This window comes from Varanus komodoensis, unplaced genomic scaffold (genome assembly GCF_004798865.1).
Source record: "Varanus komodoensis strain SLA01 unplaced genomic scaffold, ASM479886v1 scaffold4, whole genome shotgun sequence".
NCBI classification, from domain to species: domain Eukaryota; kingdom Metazoa; phylum Chordata; class Lepidosauria; order Squamata; family Varanidae; genus Varanus; species Varanus komodoensis.
In genome coordinates, this window is record NW_025335941.1 from 13,421,691 (window position 1) to 13,440,157 (window position 18,467).

Below are 18,467 nucleotides of genomic sequence, written 5' to 3' on the forward strand. Positions count from 1 at the left end.
CCGCCTTCACAAATCCACAACGTCGGTCCTTTGCCCTTGTATAACGTTCCGCTTTCAGGAGAAAACAATTTATTCGTCAAGTTTGTGGCAGAGATATATATTTTTAAAAAATAATCTCTGGGACTTCCTGCCTTTTTGGCCTCGAAGTAAGGCTTTCAGCGGCAACACCACATCCCCGTTTGTTTCTCAGGAAGTCTCTCTCCCCAGCGGATCGCCTCAGGAAGTACTTGCCGCGCGAGAACGGGCTGGGTCTTGGCAGGTCGCCGCGGCCTTGAGACGCCCCTCCCGCTCCCAGCAAACCCGACTCTTACTCAGGTGTCACAATCTGAATAAACATAGCCTATCAAAACCTCAAACGTTGTCTAATTATCACCGAGGCAGTATGGAATGAACAAAACTGGCGACTTTGCAGTATGAAGCGTGGTGGTGGTGTGCCACCAGGTCCTCTCCAGCCTATGGCAATCCTATGAAAGAATACCCTCCAAAATATCCTGTCTTTCAGGGCCCTGCTCAGCTCTTGTAAACAAAGCGGGTCTAAAGGTTATAAATAAGGCAACTAGCCACCACCTATGTATATAAGCAAATCCCTCAAACTTCGACAGAACAGCAAGGTACAATACTGTAACATACATACAGTCCTACAATTCCCTTCTATCTCCAAGCCTGTATGATACATGTTGGGAGTTGTAGGACCTTTTTATCTGTGTAAAAGTGTAGCATTTCCCTCTACGCACACAAATGTCTTAGTGCTCACTTTATCCCTTTCTCTTGTCATTCAAAATTGTGACAGACACACACTGTGTTGTTTATATAAAGAAACTCCCAGAGAACTTCACTTTAAAGGGAGGTCAAAAATTTCTCTCCCTTCTGGAAGCCAACCCCTAAGAGACTACTTCAGTTCTAAGATGGGTCTCAGCCTGACGCCTAGTAACACCTAGTAATGCAGTTTGACCTTAGAAATCCTAGCCCCTAAAATGACAGCTGCAGCCACTCAAGTCTTGAAAGGAGGTGCTTTGCACATACTTGGCTGTCTGTGGCATTCAGCATCAGAAAGTGGGCTCTAATCTTGCAAAACATCATATAGATTTCATCTGATTTTCCTGACCCAGATCCTCCCACTTAAAGAATGTTCTAAGACTGTATGTACCTTGGTTCAAAGTGTGAGCTGGGTGTAATAACCATAATTCATGGTATTTATAATGGCTTATGCATGTTTTCTTCCTGTCCATGCCACAGTCCTACCCATTTCTCTACCATGGATATTTTTGTCACATGGAAGGAAAGAGCTGCATGAGTGGTTAATTGTTAGTGCTCCAAAAAACTCATCCATTCTGGCCTAAATTTCTCTTATGCTGCAATCCCTTGCCCATTTACCTGGTAGTAAGCACCACTCAATAAAACTTACTTCTGAGTAAATATGTATATCATTCCAATGTTAATTGGGTTCAGATGAGACACAAGAAAAACCTCAAAGTCTTGTAAGTCTCCCCTGGGTACCTCTTTTCTCTGAACACCTCACCTCCTTGCTGTTATATTGAACTGCCTACAGCTTTCATGCAACTTTATACTTTTCCAACCACTGGCACAAGATTGTTAGTATAATGCATGCTCATAATTTTGCTTCTGCGTAATTAAACTTTTTGGTTTGTCCTACTTAGAAAAAACCTACTTAAATGAATGGGACTTAAGTTAGATTAACATTGGATACAAGTCTTCTTGATTTTATATTTGGAGAAAATGACATAAGATAGAGACATCTAGATGTCATATTGTGCACTTCGTGGGGAATGAAGAGAATAACAACTTGGTGGCAGTTTAGGCAAACATCCTTGGGGAATAAACTAGAAAAATGTGGCACCTAGTTCATCTATGTAGAAGCAGTAGGCCTTTCATTTGTCCATAAATTTTGGAAAGTAAGTGTAGGATATTTCTCCAGTTGCCTCCAGACAAAAAAGGCATTGTGCAGTTATTTTGGCTTTTCTTCCTTAACAGATTATATTGAATAACTAAATGGAAGAACAGTGCAAAGAGGTCTACAAACTGAAGATGACATTATCTGAAAAACACACACCTTAATATTCTGTGTAGAAAGACAATAAAAACCTAAATCCAGAAGTATTCTCTAACAGACAAAGGCTTAATGGCAGGAACTACTAATGAACACAATGGCCCACAACTTTGAGAAAGGCAAAGGATTTATTCTAGCAGAAAGGTAGCAGAAAGTTATTCCACTCCTTTACTGGGAATGAGGAGAGTTTACTCAGGATCTACCTCTTAATTAGGATTCCGGGATAACAACCTTCCCTGGTTCCTTCCCTGTTCACAAACCATGTCAACACAATTCCTCCCTTGCCCTTCACAGTACTCAATTTAATTACCCTTAACCCATTTTAACCTTCCAGCTGAACTCACAATTAGGATGTGAATTTTTATTTTTGCCCTTCCACTGCATGATTGCGGATTAGAATTCCCACATCATCTATGTGAGTATGCCTACCAGGTAATTATTTCAGATTAATTAATGTTGATGGCAGTGTGTGAGCTTCCACATGTAGCCAGAGCATGTGTGTGGCATGTGGCATCCACAAGTTTAATCAAGCTGACTGATGGAACATGGCCGAAGGGCATTCATGTGGTGGTATTAACACATTAAGAAGAAGAATGTGCCACATTGCTATTGGTTCTTGAGTTAGGGGGAAGGGAAACTTTTGCTAGTTCTGGTCTGGTTCCCAGAATGTAGACCCACACTACAGGCGAGCCCATCACTGTGTCTCCTTCCCAAGGCATACTTTGCTCCTCTGGAGAATGGAGGGCCAACCATCCCCCAGGCACTGTAAATAGATGGCAAACAGGGGCTACCCTGCTCTTAGGGGTGAAGCTAAGTCATACAGTTCTTTCTGATGATCTAGACAAAACTTCCCTCTTCCTCTTCTTCACTAGGCTCTAATTTTTCTATTTTTGTCACTGTTGTGGGACTCCTTGGCTTCTATGGATGGGAAGAGAAAACAGCATTGAGCGTCCTTGCGGTGCACCTGTTGCCAGGGTCCCAGGGCTTGAGGCTAGTCAAACCTAAATGCTCACTGACAGGAATCTAAGCGGACAATGAATATAGCCAACTGTGAGTGTTTTATGAATCACAGCACCTGGGCAAAATCCATACAAAAATTCGAGGCACCCTGAGATGCCAAGAGCCAAGGCGGCAGCTCACCCTCCAAAACATGCTTCTCAAGCAATAATTCCTAGTGTGGTATCAATAAGATTTCCAAGGCGCATGAGGCCGTTTCAGCCACTAAAAGAAATGAGTGGGGTCTCCAGTCACCGCTTCTAAAGCTATAAAGATCCGAATGTCTTTCTAAATTAATCGAATACGGACTTGACTTTAACAGCTTTTCTGCTGCAGTCTTCCTGGCGTGAAGAATAAGACTTAAGAATAAGGAGAAGGCGTGATGAAAGCGTGGACAGGCCGACCAGGCACCTCAAGCAGATGCGCCTGCCATTGTTCCTGGGCGTCGCAGTGCGCGTGCGCGCGAGCACACGCGGCTCGGCCCGGACGGGCTCGGCGGCCGTGCTGCGCCTGCTAATGAAACGAGCCGATGCAGCGCCATGAGCAGTCTGTGTCCCTTCCACTTTTTCTGATAATAAGGAAATTGCATGCAGTGGAAATAGGAGAGGGAGAAAGAAGCCAGACGTTCCTTTTAACACCATCTCGCGGATATTTCCTCCGACAAAAACACAGAAACGAAGAGGCTTACGTTCATTTACTTATTTATTTTCGAGAAAATGAAACCAACCTCGGAACAAGTTCTGATAGAAATGAATCGGAGTCCTCCCACCGACACGAGGATATATTTTAGCTCGAGCTCTAGAGTTGCCAGATAAGGGAAGGAGTAGAGAGAGAAGTTTGTAGTTTTACATCAAATGTCTCTTGATCGGCAAGAAGGTGACTGTGCTCCTTCACTGGCTGTTTGCGCGCCTTTTGCTTTATCCCCTCTCTTTATCGATATGTCCAGAAGCACCTTTTGTTCAAGTAAGTGCCGTCTGGACTTCAGTAAAGGCTAGTTTAGAACTCCTTTACTCTTTCTCTGCAGGCAAGTCTTGCTGGTTTTAGGAATCGAGCAAAAGCGGCTATATGGAGCTGAAACTAAAGCCTAAGAGACAAAATGTACATTTATCTGTACTGTTCCCTGCTGTTTATGGCGAAGACTTTTCCAGAGCGTATACATTCTATTCCCGCACACAGGCTTTGAGACTTTCTCAGCAGAAAATGCTGACTTATTCGAGGTGGAAAGATATTTAAGAACAAACCAAATGGTTATCAGTACTTTCCCCTGAATGGTATTAAAACTTCAGCAGTTAACGTTTTGTCGACGTACCGATGATCCCAAAGATCCAATCAGATTTTCCGAATGAAATGCGTTCGCTCTTAAATATTTAAGGATACCCAACCAGTCGTATTGGATGTGTGTGTGATAATGCTAATTACATACATGCAAGCTGTTTGGTATTTGAACCAGTAATTGTAAGACAGCACCCGAATCCACCGTCTGACTTTATTATGTCGCTCGGCGTTACTTGTAGGGGTGCACCATCTTCAAAGATTTGTCAGACCTGCGAGACTACTAAATCTATATGAAACGTAAGACTGAAATCTTCCAGCCGCATTCCCTGGTGTAATTCCACCCGTGCAGCCAGGCGTTTGCCCCCCGGGAAATTTCGATCCACAAAACAGTGAAGCCGACATACTGAGCTTTAAAGCTGATGGAGTCTCTTGCGATGTGCGCCCCTTACAATGCATGTCTACCCAGAAGTAAGTCTTGAGTTTAATTAGCCTTACTTCGTAAATGTGTCCAGCAGTACAGCAGTAATTTAAAATACCTGCCCCTGCGTGCATTTCCGTAATAAGGAACGGGACTGGCACATCCCAATCCTAAGCATTTTACTTAGAAATAAGAGCCTGCCCCTTTCAACTTGAGCGCCGGCGTGATGGTCAGAGTGTTGGACTTGGGAGATCAGAGGCCCGGTCCCCACTCGACCTGGAAGCCTTGGGACAGTCAGTCCTACTTACCTCTCAGAGTTGTTGTGAGGTTAAATGGAGCTCTGTAAGCCGCCTTGGGTTCCTCACAAGAGGAAGAAAGCGGGATATAATTGCAATGTAATAATAAATTTAATTGATTTGAAAAAATCAATCAAAATCAGCCAAGAGTTGCTCCTTCTGCTACTCCTTGCGCTGATTCCCGGGAGAACTAATACATTCTCCAAGTGTGGGCGGAAGGATTTTTACTATTGAGTCAGTGGGATTCTCTTAAAAAACCTCAATATGTCTTCCTGTCCCGTTCTTCTCCTAGGACTATTTACATGGTGCAAGCGCCCTTCCCTTGGAGGGACATGACCTCACGTACAAACACCACCATTGCTTTTAAGTTTCCTTGAGCCTTCGGGACAGGTCAGTGTATAAATCGAAAGGCCACCGGCCTCAATGCGCATCCGCCGTGCGCGGCGTGGCAGGTGGTCGCTGTAGCCCGACAACATCTCGAGGGCCATTTTCCACGCAGCCCTGCTTTGAAGTTTTAAAATACTTGGTGACGCGGACACACACACAACTCAAAAACAAAAACGCCCCTGCCGAATATGAACACCTTTCCCGCACTGTTTTTAAACTAGGACTGATTCGCTAGATGGAGAGGATGCGAGTCCTCCAGCTGCTTGGTTTCCTTGCAGGTAAATGTACGAGAGAGCTGCATCTGTCTCTCGGGTAAACGCAGCACAAAAAGCTTCTTCTATAGCAGCTGCGCTGAACTGCCTCATTTATTCTCGAGGGTGTGTGTGTGGCGGGGGTGGGGGATCGGGATCGAATGGACACGAGCCCCAAAGGAGCACTAGCTCTCTCAGACCACCAAATTCGACCCGTGGTTCCGATTAGGCTGTAGGTCCCAGAGAAACAACCTGCCAGGGGGAGGCTTGGCTGCAGCCCTCTCCTTGACATCTAACTTTCCCAGCTCAGGGAGTTTATTTGCTGGGAAGGAACGTCCTGGTACAGAAGCCCCCCTGTGCAGCCTCCGGCGGAGCGGCTTACAGCTGAAAACGAAGCCCGCAAGAGCCAATTGTATCATCATTTGCCTAGTGGCACTGCTTTCCTTCCTTCCTTCCTTCTCTCAGCACAACCTGGTCTGTCAGCACCTCTGCACCACACTTTGTTAACTTGCCGAATCCACTTCCAACATACTATAATTCAAATGCGTATCTTAAACTCTGCGTGATGCTACTGGACACTATTTAGAAAAGAGCTGGTCGGATCCACCGCGGTCTAGATATTTAAGAGGTATAGCAAGTACAGTCAAATATTCACCACCAAAAATGAGTAGTGTTGATCTCCCCCCAGATCTTGTCTGGATTTTTTAACTAGAGCAGAACTATTTTAAACACAAACACAATTGTGGGGTAAAGGAAGTTCTGTAAGAAAGCTGAGGAGGAAGTTGAAGTTTTCCAGTACAGGAACTGTGTTACCAACAGCAGTTGAAAGGGATCCAGAGTCATTTATTGAAAAAAAGCTGCTGCCACTTTCTAACTTTTTTGTAGCCAATACACCTGGGAAGCTGAGAAATCCCACAGTGATTACTATGAACCCCCTCTAAGTGTGTTAAGTAGTTTCCAATCTACTTTATGTTGCACACGAGCTCCGTGACTTGTGTAGTTTGTAGATGGCAATACTGGTCGAGTAATCGACTATCAACTGAAATGATGTCCAAAGTGCCAGTGCTAAAATACTCCTAAGCATTTCCTGTGGCAAGCATCACCTTAGAAGAGGCATTCACTTTGTATGATCAGTCCTCTTCGGTGCTGCTGCGAGTGCACCGGTCAGCTAAGAATAAAGCATACACCTTTTCATATCCCATCAAGCGCACAAAAAGAGCAAGCTTACGTAAAATCTGCACGCGTCTCTCTTTGGACTGTTGGGAGAATGAGTGGCGAGACCAGAGAGCTGCTCCCTAAGGGAAATACCCTGGCAGAGCGAGTGCATCTCTCCTTACCCCCCAGCAAAATAAACGTCTCCCTTCCTTTTACAATGCATGCAGTAACTGCCCCGCATGCTCTGCTTGCCCCGCTGACTAGCGCCTATTAACTGAGAGATGGTGCCCTTAAAAATCAATACATAAATTAACATTTCCCAACTTGCTTTCAGTTTGTGCCGTATTTGTTTGGATTCAGATGGAGGTAATGAGGTTGGAGGGATGCATCCCACTCTAAACAGACAGAGATGAAAGACAGGAGCTAGATTAGGATTGGCTCTCCCTCTCACCTGAGGCTCTTTCTGTCCTTGGCTCGACAGAGGTCCTTCCAGGGTTCCAAGAAAGCAGGAGAAACAGGGAAGCAATGCAACTAGCTGTTGGGAAGGCTGAATGCTTTTCCTACATATGTATCACCCACTGTGAGTTAAATCCAACAGGAAAGTGCAGCTATTACTAGTGCTACTAGATCTGAAGCATAACTTACTACATATTTAACTTATGGTTACCACTTTTCTGATGATTATGTTTTTTGGTACATATTTAGCACTGGGATAGAGTGATAGGCAAGGTTTTACCCTTTGTACTTCTGCCTGCCAGGCATAGAAGTTCTGCTAGGAATGTGGTACTCTGAACATGTGGGAGGCACTGTGTTTTTATTATGACCTCAGGGCTAAGCCCTGGCTAAAAAGAGGGTGTGAGGATAAGCCCTAGTTAATACAAAAGGTGCAGTTCTAATCACATTTTTAAAAGGCTGGCGAGGATCATGGGCTTTTTTTTCCTGCCTCAGCTTGCATAGGATTGAGCCCTGGTAGGTTTAACTGAAAAAAGGATTTACTTCTGAGTGGACAGTTCTCAGGATTGCATTGTAATCCCTGCATACATCTCCCAAACACAGGATCAGACAACAATCTTCTTGGTGATATCTATTTTTAAACAGACTTGGTGGATAGGTTTTGTAGAACACTCTCATTGGCAACCTAACCCTAAAAACATTTATTTGTAAGTAACCTCTAGTGTACATATCCTGACAGTGCAAGATCATGCATCTTACGCATTATTAGACTCATGAATCAAACGAGATTTAGTCTTAGGTATGTGTATATGGGATTGTAGCCTTTCAGCATAATGCTATACATGTTTACTCAGAAGTAGGCCCGATTGAATTCAATGTTTACTCCTGTGTAAGCTGAACCTTAAGATTGTAACATTAGAGCACAATCTTAAGCATGTTTACCTAAAAGTAAATCTAAGGGGAATTCAGTTGGGCTTACTCCCTGGTTACTCTACAGGGGCACAGTATATAATTTTAGGTTTGGTGCTTTAACCTGATTGAGGAATTATGAATTACAATGTCAAGACCTGACATCTTAATTCTAATTGCGCGCAAATGTGTGTCTGAGATAGAACATACACATTTCCTGGATTTAGTGACTGATTGTGATCCATAAGCCAGTTAAACTTATCTGATTTGATATAAGCCACCCAGAATTGTAGCAGTGGAGTCTAGGATTCTGATGTTTGGCCCTGGGACTACCTATTGTGAAAAGCTTAGTATTAATAGAATTACGAGATATACATGCAAAGAGAATTATATAGATCTAATAATTATATTAGCTGAGGTGAATCCTTCAGTCAAGCTAGATGCAGGATCCTAGGTATATTGATTTGGGCTGGAAATGTATCATGTGGGGTTTTTAAAATTGTTGCACAAGTATTTATTCAGTAGATAGGTTTCCTCCCAGTGTGGGTCTCCTGCTGCAGAACAGTTTGCCCAGTGCTAAAGAGATATATTTGTAAGTAACTGCCAATGTATACATTGTATATACTTAAAGCATATTATTATATATACTCAGAAGTTAGACATTTGATTCAATAAGATTTATTCAGTAGATAACTTCATCCCAGTCTGGGCCTGCTATCTTATATCTGTACCTTGGTTCTAAGATCTCTGGAAGTAATTTTCATTGCTCAAGGTTTAGAGGGAAATTGTATCACTCAACTATTTTTCCAAGCGAACTAGCAGGTGAAATGTAAGTCAGTCCCAGCACATTGTTAGCATTAGATATTAGAAGAACACTAGGATGCCATCCTGCTTAATCCAGAAAAAATCTACAATGATGGTTAGGCTATACTGTGAGTTGTATTAATTTCCCCACCTAAACAGGCTTAAGATCACACCCTTAGTACTCTTGTAGGCATAGTAGCCTTAGTAGAAAGAAACAACACAGCTAAAAATGCTAGATTGTAATTATAACCACAGAGCATGCTGAAGCTCTTGTGCTGGAAGCTACAGAGATTTTTAAAGAAGTATATTTTCTCCCGATTCTTTCTTTCTACAATTAAGGCAAGAGGGGGTGTTGGCCATTTTTAAGTCATTTATTGAGCAGTTTACCTCCCTTTTTGGCTTAATCATTACTTCTAATCGTTTTAAAAGTCCATTTCCAATGCTACACAGAGTCACAGTTTAACTGTAGTGTGACAACCTTTTGGATGGGAGCACTATAGTTATAGAATGTTTTTCTTTTTCTCCCATTTTCTGCTTGTTCCATGGTGGGGGAGGGGGAAAAAAGCAGGAGAAAAATCAACAGCCAAGGAGAGGAAGGGAAGAGAGGGTGGGAAGGTAATGGGGGGGGGGGGGGCAGAAGCCATTCTATACCTTTGTTCTACAGCAATAAACAGCTTGGCAAAAAATCAAAACACAGGCGCGGATGATGTTACAAAGCCTGGATCTAATGCAGGTCGCTGCCTCCTGCCTGGACTTTAAATTCATGAATCATGAAGGTCACAGGAAAAGCACAGGGGCAGGAATGAGGGGGAAAACAGGCAGGCCAAAGGGGCATAGAATCGAGCGCGATATTTTATCCTCCAAGATTAGATCGTCGCAAGTTCAACAGTGCCCATGCCTTGATTTTCACTCCTAGGGACCAGCTGGCAATTCTCATACAGAGTTTGGAGGTGGCTGGGTGGGGAAATCTTTTGGGTCCGTTTAGAAACCACGTCAACATCTGCTAAACGTCCTCTCCGCTGGATCTTCAAATCTGTGTAACTGGAGGAGTGGGGCTTATATGCTAGTTGGCACCCCAAAGCTAAGTACACAAAGGCTCGCTGGTAAACGCATTTGCTTAGACGACCTTCAGGGGACCGACTTCCTTCATCATTTCTGTATGGCCTTAATGTCCACCTGTTCCCTGCAGGATCGGGCTTCAGAGAAGGGAAGACGGGTGGATCGAGCACCGGGAAACGGCTATGTCGAAGCGTTTGCTTCTTGCACTACTGGCGTTATAGTTTCCCATTTCCTCGCCTACATCCCTTCTCTTCTTGGCTTAGGCCAGGCTGTGCAGTGCTGGAAAACTCTCATCCCAACCCGCCGGAAGAAAAAAGGAGTGTGGCAGATATATTCAAACACTCTTAGACCTTTAACGTACAGATAAGATAGCGAGGAAAAATAAATGGACAGTAAAAGGATTTTTAGCACCTGACATTAATTTTGACACAGAAAATCTAAACTAATATTCCATATATGATTCTTTTTGTATTTGTTACAGAATGCAAAGAATGGGGTCATTATTATTTTGAGCCTTGGGAAGTTCACAAAATGGTGGGGTTTTGTTTGGGCCAAACTCTTCTGTTACTGTTGCCAGAGAACATGTCGGAAATCCTTAAGCACAGGGAAGGCAAAGAGAAAGTTCCCAGAGCCCTGAAGTGTGAAACCCAGATGGAAACCCTCCGAGTTTAGTTATTTTTCTTAAGAAGTGGGATTGCCTCACCACTCTGCCGGCACGATTAAGTTACTAGACATGGATTCTGGAGCGGCACCTTGCAGTGAAAGTTCTGCCCTGCTTTCTGGGGAAAATGAAAGAGGAAGACATGTCAGAGGACTAAATTATTTGCTCTTTCTGTTATATTCTTGTTTTCAGGGGGTTGTGTCTAGTCAGGGACAGTCCAGGTTTGAAAGGAAAATACAAAGAACGAAAGTCTGAAGAAATATGTCTCTCTTAAGAAATACTTAGCAACACTAAGAAAGCATACCATAAATACAACTAAAAATTGCCAAGCCCTACAGCCAAGCTTTTGAACCCTCACAGCTGCAGTCCTGTATACACCTACCTGGGAGTTATGTCCACCAAACTTAGGGGAACCTACTTCTGAGTAAACGTAACTAGGACTGTTCTGTAACTGAACTCCCACTTGCAAAAAATGTTCTGCTTTAGGCAGTTCTTTTATTGGAAATGGATGGATTCTATGCAAGTGAGGTTTGCAGCCTCAGGGAAATATAATGTTGGGCCTAAGTAATGGGACTACTGTGTTTCAAAACCAGAAGCCTTTTTTCCTCCCCCTCCATCTATACAAACAATCACATTAGTAGTAACATTTCTCAAATGTGGAATTCGGTTAATATTTAGGAGAAGAAAATCACAAGAATAAGAATGGATCAAAATGATTTTCCAAATTTAAACATTTTTTTAAATAAAAATTTTTGGGGCAAACTGTAGCCTTTGTAGTTACCATGTGTGAGTAATGGGATTCTGGAGTCACTCACATGGACTTATGATACTGTATTACACTTGTGTTTAACACATATATTTTATGGAAAAAATGGAGAAGGTAAACATTATGCAGCCTGATCCTACACACATTTACTGGGAAGTTAACACCATTGTTTTTAGTGAGATTAACACATTAGTATGATTTATGCCTTTATACTTGTCAAAGTTATTTGTCTTTTGTAAGAGAAGTTTGCTTTTGGTTGGGTTTGAATTAAAGTTAGGGTTTGCCTATGTGTTTTCAAGCTCTTTGTTGCACCTAGCCTCCTCTCCACCAACACACACACTTTTTGGGGGCTGGTATTTAATTTGAAGAAGTGCTTAGGGATTGATTAACACTACAAATCTAAAGACATTTATTTGGGAACAAATCAGAGGGAATTACTTTCGGGTAATGATGCATAGTATTTTACCTTACATTGCACCCCTCAAAGAACTTATTCTGTACTAGCATCAAAGAACTCTGAAATGCTGAATGAGCAGTATGAAGTTTGGAGTTCAGCAGCAGGTCCCTATACATGACTAATAGTAGACCTATAAAATCTACTGGAACTCGATTTAATTGCAATTAACATGTTTTATTTCGATTGGTTTGCTCTAAGATGACTAAGACTGGATCCGGCCCTAAACTGCTGAGCACTTCAGCTTCAATGGGTTTTGAAGTGATCTACAAAAGGATAAACACTTTTAATCTGTCAAAATATAATTTAATTCTTCAGACTTGCCACATGTTAGCAAGAAAGCCCTCACAACTACATGTCTGGTTGCTACTTCCTCTGGTTTAACATAAACACCTCAAGTGCATATTTTCAAATGGGCAGGGACTGGAGCTTATTGTTCAGGTATCTTAAGTAAGTTTAGTCAGTTGCTTTAGACTTCCAAGAGCAGAGATCATGAAACAAACTGCAAGTCTGTTCACACATTTCCTTGTCAGAAAGCCCCATTAAATAAAGTGGAACCTGCTCCTGAGTAAACATGTTTGGAGCTGTGCTGTGCATTATCCTCAACAAAGTGGAGCCTGCACAGTAACAGGAGCCAAATCCTAATCGGTTTTGCAACTACAGTTAGGAAAACTAATGGGGTGAGGTGCTGATTCGGGTGCACCCTCAGGTGAAACAGAGACTGGACTACAGAAGACCAAGGGAAACTATTCAAAATCAGGTACAGCACAATCCTAAGGAAATCAACGCAGGAGTCAACACGAGATTTACTCCCAGGTAAGTGTGTACAGGAATGCAACCTTAAGTGGGATTAAGGCACTTTGAAGTTGTTTTGTTCTATTCCAGTCAGGGTGATTAAAGAGTGATGGAAGGGTGGGGTTTATATACTTTAAAAATGTTAAGTTATTCCTGATTTGATGTGCTGAGTTTGTCATAAAGACAAGTGCCTGCAGTTAAGAGCCTTAATCTTCAATATATGGCTGTGATCTTTAAACATAGCTACAGTGACATCACATCTACTTAGAAGTAAGCGCCATTGACTCCAGTGGGACTTAATCCAACTGGATAAGTGTGTGTAGGTCTGAAGCCTTACTTCAAAAAATTTTGCCTGAAATCTGTAGGGTTCGAGTAGGATTGTAGAGCCCTCTGGAAAAGTCCTGATGATTTCAAACCCCACGAAACGAAATAAATTTGTAAAAACGCAGAGGTAACTCTTGCTCAGAAGGCAACCCAACTTTACCTCTCTGAAGGTAGCACAATCACCAGGTTGGAGAACTCTGTAACCACGTCCCCATTTCTTGTCCCCTTTCCACACTGCCTCTTTGCGAGTACCTGGCCTTTGCCTTGAGGTGATCCTTCAGCAGCTTGCCTGAGGCCTTCCGGAATCTGCCTGGCTCAAGCAAACGGAAGCCCAGGAAACAACGCGGAGATGACTTGCTGGCAGGCAGCCGCGTTGCTCTGAGCGAGCCGATTCCAGAAGTAGCTCATCTCTGTCGATCATCATGCTGCTCCAAAGAAAGTCCACAAGCACGAGCGAGGAGGTAAATCTTCGTCGACGGCAACGCAAGCGTGTTCAGAACTGGAATAGCCTATTGCTAACAATAGTGTCGATTGCAAGCTCGTAGGGGCAGTGCCCTGTCTGTCCATTACCCTGGAAGACGCCATGCACACCGAATGGGGACATAATATCCTGCGCATACGACATGCTCTTAACTCGGAAGAAAGCCTTCCAGAGTGACAAGATCTACTCTGAAAAATCATATTTAACCAGGCAGCCTGTTCCAAGCCGAGTCACAGTCAAAGCTTTCCAGATCTGACCTCCCAGGTAAGTCTGGCTCGAGTAAAACGCGCGCAAACATAATGATCGATTGCACGAGCAACTTCTTTCGGGGCCCCGCGATTGCCAGGACTGTGAAAGGGAACGGAAGAAGCCCACTTTCCGGATTCGGGAGGGCGAGCGCACTCAGGTGACTCAAGAGAAGAAGCCGAGCCACGTGCGGGGTCGCTTGGCGGAGGCGGCGTTCAGCCGAGAGCTCCGCAGAGAGACTCCCGTCCGTCAGCCAAGCAGCCAGCGCGGAAGCGCCTTTGGGGCGGGCGGCTGAAAACCTCTCTTTTAAAGGAGAAACGAGCGCGCTGCACGCCTGGAATGGGCTTCGCCGGAGCGCCGAGCCTCCGGCAACTCGCCCCATCAGCCGGCGCGACGACCCCGGCTCAGCAGCGAGGCGCGGCGCCTTCGCGGCGCAGGCGAGAACGCAAAGCGCCCGGGCCGGGCGAGCCCTCGCTTGCTTGTGCGTGTGAACTGCGCGGGGAGGTGAGCGAGTCGAAGAGCGCAACTGCAGGCGGCTGCGAGGGGCAACGACCCAGCGTGTGATCCAGAAGCACCAGCCCGGCTGCGGGGGAGACTGCGCTGGCGCCGGCAGGGACAGGGAGGCAGCTGTGCCGGAGCGGTCCGGACGCCCCCGCCCCGAGCCCCTTCGCGGCCGTGCGTATTTCTTGAGCGGTGGAGCAGAGAATCCTCACCTCTCGTCTTCCCCTTCACCACCGCCATCCCGAGGGTTGCAACCGCTTCAGCGTTCCTGATATTGCATAGAGCGACAAGCACACCGAAGCAAGCCTTTGCCGGTCCAGCTCTGAAAAGGACGTGCTTTCCTAGCATGCGCCGTTTCGCACTTTAAACTGACTTAAAACAAAGCTCCTTCATCACTACGGGAATAAAATAGAGTTTGCTTTCGCTGCCCTGACGCTATTCGGATTGAGTTGGGAATAAGCACCATTTTGTTGCTGGTTTGTTAAAAAAAAAAATATCCAGGCAAACAAAACTCCCCAGAATAACCCCCGCAAAAGGTATTTTATTTTTTAAAGAAAGAACAGTGAAGTGAGCACCACTGGCCTGTTGCCTGCCTTTTGATTATACAATCTTTTTAGAAAGGAGACGGGATGCTGCGCCTGATACTAAAGCCCCCTCTAGCAACACCAGCTCTCTGGGTGGTCGTTTGTGGGTCAGGACCCTGGACTTTAGCCCCGCGGTCCAACCCTCGCTGCACCACTGGAGGAGAGCTTACTTTCAAATGCACTTCTTAAGCAAACCCTTTTTCATCTCTTAAGGAAAACCAACAAGATGCACTGGGCTCTTTAAACTAGTGTAAAAAGGAGCACACACAAGTCCCAATTGTACTACCAGCTATTTTGACTCTTATGCTTGGGGCATTCTTCCCAATATGATCTCCAACACATTTTACTTGAGAATTTGGCCGCACATATATCAGCAAGGAGCTATGTTTAAGAAAATCTACGTAGAATAGTAGCTCTGCAGGTGTAATTTCTTTGGAAGTAATTTAAATTGAAAGGAATAGGATTGACTCAAATTAATGGGTTAGAATTCATATTATTCTGCACAACAGAATTAAAAATGCCCTTTGATCTATGCATATAGTTGCTCATAATGTTAGCACATTTACGTTAAAAGGCAATTCCACTGAAATAAATTGGTTGGACCCAGTTTTAGTCTACTGTCTTTAAGGTTGATTATGTAATTTTCCATTGTTGATTATGTAATTTCCCATTGATTTCAATGGGTCTGTGACAAAATCTGGATCTTACCACTGGCTCTTGCTTTCTAATAAAATACTTTATTAGTTCTTTAGGCATCTTTTCATTTGGATCCCCAACATCTTTAAGTGACATTGCTTTTCTTTTCTTGCTCAAGGCAAGTATGATTAAACTTGGAGTTAAAGGACATCCAGCCTCAATCTTACGCATAATTACTAAGGACTTACTCCCAAGTAACAGATCAATATTGATTTGTTCTAGTAAAGGCAAGGCCAACAGGATTGGTTTTTACCATAAGGATTTGCTCATGGTTTTACACAGTCCAGTTGTCTAAGTATTTAGGTCCATAGGCCTTTAAAAAAACCCTGCTTGCTGTTAGGGGCCCATCTCCTATACATGTATATGTATAATCCTGGCCTTGGGAAGTAGGTGGGTCTTAGCCATCTCAAGCCTTGATTTCCTTCTCAGAGACTGATTTAATATTGTGACCTGGTGGAAAATTAAACTGCAGCAAATTCATGGCCACTGCACAGATTGTCCTCTCTTTTCCATACCTCCTTGCCTGTCTCTTAGGTATTGTTGATTCCCTTACTACATTTCCTGCAGGTCAAGCTGCGGGATAAATTTTAGTCAAGAGGATTGTTTTGCTTTTCTTTGTGATGGATAGCAACTGTTGTATACTACCAGGGTATCTACAAATCCCCCTCAATACTTGATAGTCCTGTCAAACAAGGCATTATCATGGTTTAGACACATTTATCACTTTTTCAGAAGAGTCACTACTATTTTATTAATGTGGAAATGTGTTCTGCAGTCCTTGCAAGAATGATAATTCCTTCCCTACTGTACTTTTGAATGAAATAGGACAGAGAATCCTAATATTAAATGCGATGTGCACTATAGGCGGAATCATCCGGGCCAGTATATTAAGCACTCCGATGTTAAAAACAAAATACACAGATTAAAATGCTACTGAATTTTCCTTTTCTGATTCTTTTCCTTCCTTCCTTCCTTCAACCTGGGCCCCAATCCATACGCTTTTAAACTTCAGATGGAGTCATTCGAGGGGTATTGGAATCAATGGGATTGGATTTCAGTTTAGGAAGAATCAGAAATCACAGCTTAGGCCCCGATCCGCAACACTTTCGCTGTCTATGGGTTCAACTGAAAGGAAGATAACTTAGCAGCGGGGATGACCAAGCGATTTCCCAAAAAGTTGCACACCCAGAGCTCTCTTTGGTTGTTGTTAATGCTTGTTCATGAGAGGAGAAGCGAGGTTTCCCGCGACCGCTTCCCAGGGGCGACCCCGAGCGCTGTTAACTGCCCCCAGAGGTCTTTACTGTCGAGCGAGGGACGCCCGGACAATCCCTCTGGCCGGAGCAAACGCAAGACCCATCACCACGGCGCTGTGGTCTGGATCCACCTGAAAGCCAGTCTGGCGGCGTAGAAGCAGTGGAAGGCCCCCGACCGCCCTCTCCCCCGACCCTCACGCCCCTGTAGGCGCACCCCGGAGCCGGGAGATGACTCACCCACCTTCTGGGAAAACCGCCCTCATCTTCAGGTAGCTGGTGGTGAGGCGGATGATGGACGCCTTGTCCAGCTGGGAGGTGATGGCCGAAGGCAGCGGAAGCAGCTTGGCCAGCTCGTAGAATTCACCGTTCTCCTTTTCCCTCCGCGTTTTCGCGGCGTTCTTGGACTTCTCCTTCATCTTCGCGGCTCTTGCAAGGCAACGCGGAGAGTGTCACTGGCATAATAGACCCCGATGGGTGGCCGCCGGGAACATGGACTTTGGCTCCGGGTCCGCAGCAGCAGGGAGGAAGGGGCGGCGGCGCGACTGGCGGCGCGAGTGGGGAGGACCGGCCGCAGAGGGCGGCGGGTCGGGGAGATGCCGCCGTTGGCGGGGTAACTTTCGGGTCTCGCCCGCCCGGAAGCCAGACTCCCTAAAGCGGCCAAGGTCTGCGCTGCCTCGGGCGGGGGAGACGGCCGATCTCCGAGATCATCGGAGGTTTTTCCCTTTCCTTTCTCGCTTCTCGCAACGCCAGAGGAGCGCAGCCTGCAGAGCACGGTCAAGGGCGGCAGCGGGCTGCGAGCGGGCAGGACGCGGCGCGCTCTTCCCGCATCGGCTCGCGAGGGACGGATCCGACCCAGCGGGGAAATCGGAGCCAAGAAACGGCAGGAGCCACGCCGACCCCTTCAGGGCGCTGGAGTTCGCGCTGAATCGGAAGCCTGGCGAACGGGACTCGATGCCCCCCTTTCCTCTCCCGCCCCGCTTAACACGTGTGTACTTGCTGTGTTTATTTTAGACCCCTTCGGGCCAAACTGGGCTGTCTCGTGCGTCACACCAGCCCCTCGCGCTCCTCCGCTGGCGAGCGCGGCGCGGCTCCGTCCTGCGCCCCTGGGACGCGGGGCGGGGGGCGGAAGGGAAGCCGAATTAGCGTGCGTGTACGTGTGCGCGGGGGCGGGGGCGGGGCGGGGATGTTCCCATTTCCTCCGGGAGAATCTCGCAAGCTCCCCGGGGATGCCGATTTGCTCGAGGCAGCGGCTCTCGGGCAGCGCTCAGTGACTTCTGCGGAACCCAGAATCCTTCCTTCCTCCCTTCCTCCCGTCTTCCTTCCTTCCTTCCTCCCTTCTTCCTTCCTTCCTTCCTTCCTTCCTTCCTTCCGCTGGAGAAAGGGGCCAGGGCCGAGCCGGCGCCGGCTGCCGAGGTTCCGAAGGGAAAAGGCGCTGCTCCTCAAGCCGGAGTCGTGCGCGGCGGAGGCTGGAGCAGCGGCAGTGCGGAGGATGCAGAAGAAGCCGAATCTCCCGCTCCCGGGCCGACAGGCGAGGAGGAGGCTCCGGGTGGCCCTGTAGCAAAGCTCGCCTATCTCCGCCTCCTCTCCTCCGGGGTGCAGGGCCAGAGAAGAAGCGCTGAAGTGGCCTCGCTCTTC

The 18,467-nt window shown here is 45.8% G+C and overlaps 1 protein-coding gene across 1 annotated transcript in view; it reads right to left on the bottom strand.

Annotated features, from left to right (window-relative positions):
• Positions 1-17,248, bottom strand: part of SIM2 (SIM bHLH transcription factor 2) — a 55,532-nt gene extending 38,284 nt beyond the window's left edge. The window contains exon 1 of the mRNA XM_044442372.1: positions 17,074-17,248. Coding sequence (XP_044298307.1) covers positions 17,074-17,248 — 175 coding nt within the window. The remainder of the gene's footprint in view (positions 1-17,073) is intronic.
• Positions 17,249-18,467: the final 1,219 nt, after the last annotated feature.